The sequence below is a fragment of the Ursus americanus genome, chromosome 23 (genome assembly GCF_024610735.1).
Source record: "Ursus americanus isolate L20-20 chromosome 23, mUrsAme1.1.p, whole genome shotgun sequence".
NCBI classification, from domain to species: domain Eukaryota; kingdom Metazoa; phylum Chordata; class Mammalia; order Carnivora; family Ursidae; genus Ursus; species Ursus americanus.
The window spans coordinates 35422383-35434678 of NC_142149.1; the positions used below are offsets into that span (position 1 = coordinate 35422383).

The 12296-nt window shown below is 41.7% G+C and overlaps 1 protein-coding gene across 9 annotated transcripts in view; it reads right to left on the reverse strand.

Annotated features, from left to right (window-relative positions):
- Nucleotides 1–11654, reverse strand: part of SYNRG (synergin gamma) — an 86742-nt gene extending 75088 nt beyond the window's left edge. For 7 of the 9 annotated variants that reach the window (XM_087854598.1, XM_045773718.2, XM_045773720.2 and 4 more), the window contains exons 1-3: nucleotides 11508–11654; nucleotides 4453–4493; nucleotides 852–973 (exon numbers count right to left, since the gene is read on the reverse strand). In XM_087854598.1, the coding sequence (XP_087710724.1) occupies nucleotides 852–973; nucleotides 4453–4493; nucleotides 11508–11584 (240 nt within the window). In that variant the 5' untranslated portion in view covers nucleotides 11585–11654. The remainder of the gene's footprint in view (nucleotides 1–851; nucleotides 974–4452; nucleotides 4494–11507) is intronic. The other 2 variants (XM_045773719.2, XM_045773715.2) reach the window with 1 other exon arrangement.
- Nucleotides 11655–12296: the final 642 nt, after the last annotated feature.

A 12296-nucleotide genomic window follows, 5' to 3' on the forward strand; every position in this document is an offset into this window, starting at 1 on the left:
AGTTTATTTGGCTACTTGGTTTAAATGGATATCATAGAGAAGATAATTTACAGAGAGATCCAAAATGGAAGAATCCCATCTTATCTTAGGCAGTGCTTACTAAATTCTGATACTATCAATTTCATTCACCAATTCTAAAATTAAAATGTAACGTTATTTGCTTTAATCAGTCAACATCTCACCTGCTCTCACTATATCACCCTTTAATGATTCTCCTTCTATCTACTTTTGCCCTCCTCTCCACCTCCATCCTTCTCTACTTAGCAGTCAGGATGATCTTTCCGAAATACAAATTTGATTGTGTCATTCCACTGCTTTAAACTATTCAATTGAGAGAGAAGTCAATGTATAATTTGGATAAAACAGACTTATTCAAAAATTAGGTTCAAATCCTGGCTTCCTACGCTCTGTGGGCATCCTCACAAACCTGCAGAGTCCTTCTCAGAAAAATGGAGACACTACCTCTTTAAAAAGTTATGGAGATTACATAATTCAGTACAAAGAAGGCTCTAAATCTTCCAAAAAATGACACAGCTCCTTTCATGAGAACAATGTTACTTCTAACAATGCTTCTTCATGGCATCAGGTCCCTGAACTTTCCAAGATGTCATTCTAAAGTTCTTCTAAGCGAGTAATCAAATAAAGTAGTCACCAGATTTTCCTTATATGATTTATCTTGTTTTTTCCCCCCACTCTTATGAACATATCTTTATTTTATTTTGAAGGAAGCCACCTAAGATGCAGACATTTATTTCCAAATATAATATTAAGCTCCTAGTATGTAGCTCTTAGTATGTAACACGTAACAACAAACCATAACTTTGTAAACAATTGGTTAAAGAGGCAAGTACCTGCATGGCAATAGGTCCTTGGGACATCTGAGAACTGTAATTCATTCCTATCATGCCTTGCATATTAGGCTGCATGACAGAGACCATGGGAAATCCTTGCTGCTGCATCGGCATCAGTCCTGCTGAAAAACAAAGGTGTCACTAAAGTCAATGTATTTATTTTTTATTTAAAATAAATTTTTTTTGAGAGAGAGTGTGCGCGTGCATGCGAGCTTGGGAGGGGCAGAGGGAGAGAGAACCCCAAGAGGGCTCCACACCCAGTGCAGAGCCCGACGTGGAGATTGACCTGACAATCCCAAGATCATGACCCGAGCCATAATCAAGAATCAGATGCTTAACCAACTGAGCCACCCCGGCGCCCCTAAAGTCAATGTATTTTAAAGTTTATCTTCTTAAAACCATAAGTACACGAAGGACTTGTTACTTGGGAGGCAGCACAGTTTAGTGGAAAAAGCACAGGCCGTGGAGTGAGACAGACTTGAGTAAGATACCAGTTCCATCAGTTACTTAGCTATGTGATCTTGGGCAAGTTATAAAACTTCATCTGTAAAGCAAAGAAAATAGCTTTTCTACAGAATTTTTGTGCATTCTTAAGAAATGAACAGGATGGCCTAATTGTGATATTTGGCCTTCAAGATGGATCCCAGCAATCTCCGCCTCTTGGTACTCATTCCCCTCACACTGAATAGGGCTGACCAGTATAACCAACAGGGTGTGGTGGAAATGACCACGTGTAACTTCCAAGACTGGTTCTTAGAAGCCACTGCAGCTTCCTCCTTGCTCTCTTCCATCGCTTGCTCTGGGGAAAGCTACTGCCACAGCATAAGAATACTTAAGCCATCCTCTGGAGAATCCATGTGGCATGGAACTGAAACCTCTTGCCCAAAGGCAGCACAACTTTGTCATCTGTATGTGCGAGCCATCTTGGAAACAGACCACCCAGACCTAACAAAACTCAAGATGCCTGCAGCCCTGGTTGACACCTTTACTGCAATTTCTTTGGTCCTGAGCCAAAACCACCCAGTGAAGCCATACCCAGATACCTGATCCGTGGATACAATGTGAAATAATAAAATGTGTATTTTTTAAGTTTTGGGATATATTTTATGCAGCGGCATATAACTAACTATACAATAACATATATACTAATAGCATGAACTGTGGATGCCAACGAGAAATGTCACTTAGTACCTCTGGGACTTGCTTAACTTCTGTGCCTCGGTTGATTTGTAAAACTGGTCAATACCTAATATGAAGTAATGATATTGAAGAAGAAATGATATTCCTCTTCTCTTTCCTTAGATGAATAGTTAATATAACATTTACCACTAAATAGCCATCAGCATGGAAAGCATATAATGCAATGGCAGGAGAACTATCCTGAAAACAGGATTTAGATTAAAGTAACTCCCAAACTCTTCCAATGAAGTATTCCAAAGAGTGGAGGAGACTAAAGATATATACCTTCAGGAATTTAATAAATACTAAGTGCCTACTATATGTTAGGCACGTATTTGGTACACAACTGTGAACAAAACAAAATCCCTCCATGGCCTGAACACAAACTTCACCCTAATTCTGCACTTTTTTTTTTTATAAAGATTTTTATTTATTTATTCGACAGAGATAGAGACAGCCAGCGAGAGAGGGAACACAAGCAGGGGAGTGGGAGAGGAAGAAGCAGGCTCATAGCGGAGGAGCCTGATGTGGGGCTCGATCCCACAACGCCGGGATCACGCCCTGAGCCGAAGGCAGACGCTTACCTGCTGTGCCACCCAGGCGCCCCTAATTCTGCACTTTTATTACATCTATGTTGGTTCTACTATAAGGAGCTTTTAATCAAATGGGTTAGCATGGTGATGGGTATTAAGGAGGGCACGTATTGCAAAGAGCACTGGGCATCAAATTATGGAACATTACATCAACTAATGATGTACTGTACGGTAACTAACATACATACATACATAAGTAAATAAAGGAGAAAAAAATTTTGATTAAAAAAAATTAAAAGTCTGGTAAAGTATACCGCGTTTACCTTGTGGGTTCTGTGTACTTTAAAGGTTATTTACACACAGTTTAATTTCAGAAGCGTGAACATCCATATTTACAAGTAACATTAGTAATAGCATTCATTTATTCATTCAATCATTTATTCAAACATGTGAGGGCCTACTCCTTGTCAGGCACCATTCTAGGGACATGGTAGTCAATAAAACCAGGTCCCTGCCCTCATGGAACTTCACATGTTTTCCTCTTGCCCCTTTGGACCTAAAGTTTTGTTCATTTGGATTTGTTTTATGCAATTCTGGAATGGGTAACTCAGGTACTTACTACAACGTTTAAAGGCATGAAAGTATACACAGTGAAAACCCTCATCTCTCTCTTGTCTCCTGTTTACCTACTCATGATCTTGTGGCTACTCTTGCTGTCAGCTTCTTGTATATGCTTTCAGAAATAATCCATGCATAATTTAAAGCCTTCTAAGGATCAAAAAGTCCATGCTAACATACTTTGTAAAAAGAAAAAATCTCAAAAACAATTCCAAATTCCGGAAGAAAAAATATCATGCAACCTTTTGGGCTCTCTTCTTGCTCTATATGCAGATTTTTACTTGAAAGTTTTATAAAAATGCAAAATCTTGAGCCACAATAATGAATCACTCTATAACGCCTTCCTAAAGAACAAAAGATCTCAAACCATTCAATCTAAATCTGGGACACATCTAATTACAGATAGCTTAAATAATGCATAAATGTCAGCACAATGAAAATAATACAACCGACCCTTGGAAAAATTTACCTGAAATGCAACCTCCATCACTGATTACAAATGGAGACAAAGTCAGTATGAGCCACTGACCACCTGCTACTGAGCTGCTCTTTATCTTTCATCTCTACGGGTGACCTGGGAGTCTCTGTTTCTCTAGCAATTCTACCATAAGCAATCAACACTGGCTTTGTGAGAAGGGCCAGTTTTCAGAAGCAGATTGAGATGCGTCAGGGGTACAATGAAGAGGGTATGAGCAGGAAGAAGAGAAAGGCAGACATATTCTTTCTTCAATGCTGTGTCCCAGTGGCACAGCAGCATAAGTCAAGATTGGACCCCTTCATACGGTTGCTCTAAAGACACAGCTAGAACTGATATTGGTAGGCCCTTGTCTGAAACAGAGAGAAGGGATATACCCAGTAAAGAAATTGAAAAGAATAAAACGGAGACTTAAAAAATAATTTATACTGCATGAGAATATATGATCTCTTACATACATAAGACCAAATTCATATAGAGAAAACATGGCAGTACAGAATAATTAAAGAAGTTCATTTACTCATTCAACGAACACCCACAGAGACCCTATAATTTTCTATCAGTATGCTGGGTACTGCAGGTACCAACGAGCTTAAGGCAGACATAGCTTCTGCCCTGCAGAGCTAACCATCTAGAATTATACAATTTTTGAGAAATTTGAAGAATAGCTGGCATATGTATAAGTTCAAGACTGTAGAAAAACTTTATTTGACAGCAACAAGACTTTTTTTATCCACTTAATTCCCAAGTTCAGAAACATGAAAGTGAAAACTTTAAAACTTCAGCTTTCACATACCTTGAGGGGGTCTCATTCCACCTGCAACCGGAAACATGAAGCTGAAAACAGAAAGAAAACTATCAGGATCTTAATATACACAAAGATTTCAAATAAAACATGTAATTTTTTTACATAAACAAAAGAACTATAGACAGAGTCCTGCCATTTGTCCTGTAGTACAATCCTCAGTATCAACACAGACTGAATGTCCATAGGCTGCATGACAGCATGTTAGCGTAGGGAGAAAATTTGTTTTTTTTTTTTAAAGATTTTATTTATTTATTCGACAGAGATAGAGACAGCCAGCGAGAGAGGGAACACAAGCAGGGGGAGTGGGAGAGGAAGAAGCAGGCTCATAGCGGAAGAGCCTGATGTGGGGCTCGATCCCATAACGCCGGGATCACGCCCTGAGCCGAAGGCAGACGCTTAACCGCTGTGCCACCCAGGCGCCCCGGGAGAAAATTTTTGAACTGGAAAACAGAAGACCTTGAAGCTAGTCCTGGTCCTGTCCCTGCGTGGCTTCCCTGGATTCCAATTTCTCCATCCATAAAATGAGAAGGCTGGATGAGATTCAATTCAGCGAACACGGACTGAGTCCCTACTACATGGAGGAACTGGATCAGCTCACAGTCTTGTTGGAGGCATGCATGTGGGCAACAAACTCTAATACCAGGCAGGACGTGCTAAGTGCTGCGAGAGGTCCAGAATACTAACAGATGAAAAGAAAAAGATTAATTTGATGGGTTACAGCTCAGGGCGTTTTGTGAACATCTGTTTTTAGCTGAACCTCAAAGAGAGTCACGCTGCAGTTTGAGTGAAAGCCCTGAGGCCAGAGCTGTGTGTTTAGAGAAATGATTTAAGGCTGACTATAAGATAGAGGATTAGAGAAGCAGACTGTGGAGGACCTCTGATTTTCCTTTGAATACTATATGAAGGCAGAGATTGTTCATTGCGGTAAAATACACGTAACAAAGTTTTACCATTTTAACCAGTTATAAGTGTATAGTTTGTAGTGTCACGTTCACTCACGATGTTGTACAACTATCGCCACAACCCATTTCCGGACTTTTTCATCATCCCTAATAAAGACTCTATACCCACTAAAGAATAAGTCCCCATCACCCCCTCCCCCAGCCCCTGGTGGCCATTACTTTTTGTCTCTATGAATTTGCCTATTCTAGCTACCTCAGATTAAGTGGAATCATACGATACTTGTCCTGCCTGTATGTGGCTGATTTCACTTGACATAGCGTTTTCAAGATTCATCCACGTCATAGCCAGTATCAGCATTTCTTTCCTTTTTATGGCTGAATAATAAATACTCCATTGTATGTATGTACCACATTTTGTTTACCCACTCAACTGTTGAAGGATACGTGTGTTGTTTCTACCTTTTGGCTGTTGTGGATAATGCTGCTATGAACGTTGGTATACATGTGTCTGAGTCTCCCTGTCAATTCTTTTGGATGGATTTATACATACACATACATACATACACATACACACACACACACACACACACACACACACACCTCGGAGTGGAATTGCTGGGTCATATAGTAATTGTGTGCTTATTTTCTGAGAAACTGCCAAACTGTTTTCAACAACCGTGGCACCATTTTACATTCTCACTAGCAACGCATGGGGTTCCAATTTCTGCACAACCTCACCAACACTTGTTATTTTGTGGGGTGTTTTTTTTAATAATAGTTATACTAAGGGGTATGAAGTATTAGCTTACTGTGATTTGAATCTGCATTTCCCTGATGTCAGAGGTTCTAAGTAGGAAAGTGAAATAATCAGAAATGCGGTTTAGGTTTTTCTAGGAACATGGTAAAGCAGAGAATATTTAAAGCAAAAAGAACCAGCTAAGAAACTACCACAATAGTCTTAATAAGAGATGAAAATGGCCATAAGCAGGGTGGTGGGACTAGAAAAGAAGAGGTGAATGAAAGCTACTCAAAAGGAAGAATCAAGAGGACTTGGCAATTGCCAGGATGGGGGAAAAGCAGTAAAGAAGCAGAAAGGGCTAAAGATCACGCTGAGATTTTGAGCCCGAGCAATGGCAAGGATGGCGATACTGTTTCCTAAAAGAAGGAACCCTTGAATAGGTTTGGAGAGAAAGGAGGAAGATTGCTCCTCAAAGAGCAAACTAGCAGGCAATCAGAAAAGTAACTCAAGCTAAGGAGAAGGGCCTAGATCAATCTAGGTAGGCTTTTTTTTTTTTTTTAAGATTTTATTTATTTGAGAGAGAGCGAGCGAGCACAAGCAGGAGGAACAGCAGGCAGAGGAAGAGGGGGAAGCAGGCTCCCCGCTGAGCGGGAAGCCTGATGCAGTATTCGATCCCAGGATCCTGGGATCATGACCCAAGCCGAAGGCAGATGCTTAACAGACTGAGCCACCCAGGCGCCCCTAGCTAGACTCTTTTAAATAAAGGTAACAACAAAAAAATTATGCCCTTGTTGTGAATGAAATCGCTAAGGGAATGTGCATATACAGGGAGAAGACACCAAAGGGCAACTTGGAGAATTCTTATGGTAAAAACTGAATAAGGAATGGTCACTGAAAACCAAGGGAGTTAATTATAATTGAGTGATAACTAAGGAAGGACCACATTTCAGAAAGAAGGAAGTAGTTACCAGTATCTAATGATGTAGAAAAGGTGATCAGAATGAAGATTAACAAAAAAGCTCACTGCTTCCAAAAATGCTGATCTTTGAGTAAGCAGTGTCAAGAGGAAGAGAAACTCTTGGACCTGTAGGGAGAAAGGTTTAGGATAGAAAAGATATACTTAGAAATTGATAAAACAAAGTTTTTTGGGGAATGAGATTAACACAGGAAGGTAGCAAAAGAGACCTGCTTTGAAAAGGAAGAGGGACTTCTTTCTATGAGGCTGGAGGGAAAGAAAATGGGACAATTCAAGGAAGAAAAAGTCTGAGTGGGAAAGACTCGATTTGGGAGTCAAGGATCTGAAGGGGGTTTCGGATAATCTTTAAAGAATCTAGTGAAATCCAGAATTATATGCCAAATTTATGTGTCCTTGCATTTTTCTATTGTATATTACTTCCTTTCCAGGAAAAAGGCTAAACACCAAACATTAGAGTCTTTTAGCTCTATTAATATTTTTAATTTAAAAAAATTTTGGGGGCGCCTGGGTGGCTCAGTCGTTAGGCGTCTGCCTTCGGCTCAGGGCGTGATCCCGGAGTCCTGGGATCGAACCCCACATCGGGCTCCTCCCCTGGGAGCCTGCTTCTTCCTCTCCCACTCCCTCTGCTTGTGTTCCTTCTCTCGCTGGCTCTCTCTCTGTCAAATGAATAAATAAAATCTTAAAAAAACAATTTGTGGTTTACAAATTCTAGCTGGATAGCTAGTTATATGTGATTTACAGCTTTGTAGAGGATTTGAACTGTTAGCAAATTCTACCACAAGCAGTCCCACACACAAAGAGAGGCTTGAATAGTGAACAGCTTTTCTGAACTGCACACAAGACATATTAGCTAAACTGTGCGTTACCCGGATAAGATGTTTAAACTGCAAGTTGAAATTTGGTACTATCGCTTTTTAAAAAAGCTACTCACACATACTAAGATTTATAAACTTAGGAGGAATGCATTTAAATAATCAACTTGTCCAGACTTCTCCAAATCAGTCTTAAAGATTACAATTACCAATATGGCTTAGTGGCTAAGTACAAACTAGAAACTCAAGTTATATTTTCTTTTTTCCAGTTCAGCTATAAATTAACTGTAAAGTTCTTTGCAAACCCCTTCACCACCCTGTCCTAGTTCCCCCTCTGTCAAATGAGGACACAGAACGGCAAGTTTGCCAAGGCCCCAACTAAGATAACCAAATAGACAAGAATAAATGTATAGGATGTATAAACGTTACCTTGAAAACCAGTAAAAACTAAATTAAGAACATTACTGACAAAATCATTTACTCCAGTAATTACTTAGCAACCCAAACTCTTTAGTGACTTATGTACCATTCATGATTCTCTGGAATGCTTAGACAACTAACAACAACATGCTTCAAGACTGGGTAGACAAGCAGCTAAGACACTTGTAAGACAGCAAAAGTTTGGCAAAAAAAAACCATCAAAAAACAAAAAACCTCAAAAACCCAAAACCTATAAACTGGGCAGCAAGATGACCAGCGATTTAATTTCAAAGGTAAAACCACTATTTCTTACCAATACCCAAGTATGAAAGCAGAACCAGGAGGTCTACTTGTCACATGCCTATCCCATTCATCCTTCCCTTTCAGTTACCTTTGCTACTAACCTTCCCTCCCCAGGCAAGGACTCCAGCAAAACCTCCGCCTCCAGCCTCGCAAACTCCTAATACAGAGCACAGGTGAGATGCATCTTCCTAAAGGACCATTTGATAAGACCACTCCTGGTATCATAATCATTCCCCCTTAACCTCAATTTCCTTACTTTATATCCAAGGCCTCCTCCAGTTTTAGCATAACTTTTTCAGTTTTATCTTACAAAACTCGTCTCCCACAATCCATCTGGCCTTACTTGCTGTTCCCTTAGTGTTCAGTATGCATTCACATTTCTTATGACAATCCCTTGACCCCTTCCTCTCCTCCAAATGAGGCCCAGCTGAAATACCTCCTTTGCTTTCAATGTAGCCTAAATCCACAAATATTTACAGAATGTTTTCTATGTTACTATGTTTCTATGTACTAAAAGCAGTGGAAGATGAAAAGATGAGGAAGTCCTTAAGGAGCTTGTAAAAGAGAAGGAAAAACATAGACAAGCTCACAAATGATAATATCCCAGAAGGCTACAGACTAATCAAGATCTTTCTCTCCGCTGTACTTGTCTTTAAAAAAAATTATACTTCTCATCTCTTGGGTAAATTTTGTCCTTTATATAACTCTACCATTTATTCTAAAGTAGCCCAACGATGATACCAATCAAAAATAGGCTAATGTTAATGAAGTTGGAAAATGCCATTGCTTTTTGTTTAGTCTCTCAGAACAGAAACAAGTACCTAAGAAATATGGTACCTTATAGTTCCCGGATTTTCTCCTTTAAAAGCTGAGAAAGGCTGCCTGGCTCTTTTTCTTTTCCCTTAAAATAGACTTAGGCTATCATAATGTTAACTTCCTTATTAAATAAACTCAGCCCTCACCGCTGCTCTCTAAAAACTGTAATTCTTTCTTTATTGAGCATACAGCTTTTTGGCCTCAGAAAGTTTTCAATATATGTAACATATACCACACATTTTGCAAGGTAAGGAACATTTAAACCACTTTTCTCTCCCATATATCCTCTAGAGTTTTATTTATTCATTTTTTAAGATTTTATTTATTTGTCAGAGCATGGGTGAGCACATAAGCAGGGGGAGCAGCAGGCAGAGGGAGAAGCAGGCTCCTGCAGAGCGGGGAGCCTGAGGCAGGACTGAATCCCAGGACCCTGGGATCAAGCCCTGAGCCAATGGCAGCTGCTATCCGGCTGAGCCACCCAGGCGTCCCTGTCCTCTACAGTTTTAGAATTCGATGTTACTCCAACCTTTATAGATGAAAGAAATTTTAAAATCAATCATTCTAACTTCTATCACAATTCAGGCCATACTTATTTTTAAAAATGAGTGTTTGTGGACTGGTGACATTAAAACACTATAAACTAAGGGGGGATGATGCATTCAACTTTCTTCACATGAGGCCCTCCACACACACACACACACACACACACACACACACACACACACAACAGAAACCAAACCAACCAAAAGAAAACCCATAGGCCTAAAATACCAAATTAAGTTTATATTTTTCCAGAACTTAGTGCCATGATTAATCATATACTTGATTAAATTAATACCACTCAAGAACATATCAGAAACCGTCATCACATATAGAAAAGATTGTCTTCTGCAGCCAAAAACTGACTTACATCAAGTATTCATGAAAGATGCTAATGAAACAGTGTAGATTAGAAAACAAAAGTTTTAAATCTAAAATAAAAGATGTGTAGAAGAAATGGAAAATGGGGCTGCACGCAGGTGGTTCATTCAACAGCCACTGCCCTCTTTTCCTAGTATATATATAAGCACCTGCAGGTGATAACTTTAAATACTTGACACTTCTTAGTGTTCCTGACTCCAAAGCTAAAACACTGCCTACCAAACACTAACACCTTGCTTTCCAAAAATAATTTAGGATGCTGAAGATAAAAAGCTAATTTTATCTTCTAATGTGTATGCACTATGAGTCGGTTAACAAAACAAACTCGTACTAGGTCATTATTATAGAAGTGGGGTGAAAACTTCCCCGAACAAAGGATTTCCTTAAACGACGAACTCGTCAAGTTGCAGACGTTCTTCTCCTTTATCATTCTGGATATGAGAACCACAGGCAATTTTTATATGACAGAGGAGAGATTTATTTAAGGACTAAGTAAAAGTCTGGAAGCTTTGTTCTAATAACTGCGTAACTGTTGTTTAATAGTGATTTGATTTTAATAAGGAGACAAGTCTTATGAGTTACGTCTACAAGAGCTCTATTTATTAATTCAAAGGTCTTCAGCATTTCCTGCTGTTTCTCGTGTGTTGTTAAGGTGATAAAAAGGACAGGACATTCTAAACGGGGAAGACAAATAGTACACACACACACATCTTGGAAACAGCTGTTCAGTTTTGTGAGATTTTTCAGAGCCTTCACTACCCTAACCCCGGTCAAAACCAGAAAGCCCTAGGAAAGGGAAGTCTGGTCGCTCGGAGCCAGCCCGGGCTGGAAGCGAGGCGTTGGGGTTCCTGCTCTCCCCAGCCCCGGCCGGGGGCCAGCCCAGCCAAGCGGACCCTCACCTCCTGCTCCTTTTCCTCCTCTCCTCCCCGCACTGGGACGCTCTCGCTCGCTGCTCGGCCCGTGAGCCTGGGAGACAGGAGTCGGGCGCCGGGGTCCCCCCGCCCCCTCGGCCTAGGTCCCCGGAGGACCCCCTTCTCCCGTAAACCAGTGCCAAAGGAAAAGGGGTCGAAGCGAGTGAAAACCGCCATAACCGCCACACAGCCCTCGCCCCGGCGGGGCCAACCCTGGGGCCTGGCCCGGCTCTGCACACCCACCTGCCTCCCCCGGCAGACCCAGCGCCGGCTCCCGCGGCCCCGCCGCCGCCAGCTCCAGCTCCCGGCCGCAGCGCCATCTTGCTCCGGGCCCGCCGCCGCCACCTTACAAGCAGCTGTCAGCTGAAGACAGCCACTTCCGGGGCAAACGCCAGCCCCTCCACGCCGCAGACTGGGCGGCGGGGCGGAGCCGTGCGCCCACGTGACCCTCCGCGCCCCGGGGAGGGGGGAAATGCGGCGCGCCCTCGTCACGTGGCCTGACCGCAGCTAGGGGTCCTCCGAGCGCGATTCTAGCTCTGGGGTTGCCTGGGCGGCTCAGGCGAGCTTATTCATTCTCTGCCAAGGCCCTCCCGAGAGCCCGGCTGGAGGCCGAGCGGCAAAGCGTTGTCCCTCCGTTTGAAAAACCGGCATGTTGGTTAGTGGAAAGTGGAGATCGAGCCTTGCTTTTTAAACTGAAATGATGGGTGTACGGGTGTTCTTTTATTCTTCTCACACATAAAGAATGGGTGGGTCCTGGACGCTCCTTTGATAGCTTCACAGCGCTGATCAGTGGTCGCCTCTCTCAACTCGGCAGCTTCCTTTTGGCACCCACCCCAGAAGATGAAGGTATTTAAAATTTAGTGAGGCAGCCTAGCGCAAATAACCCTAGCCCGTATATAAAACCTTCGATGCGCACCGTTCGTGTGTTCGGTTCTGCCACTATGCCACCCAATAATCCCTGCTTTTCCTATACTTGCAAGCAGGGGCAAAACGGTGTTTGGAAAGCAGTCCATCATTACTCTGAATATATAT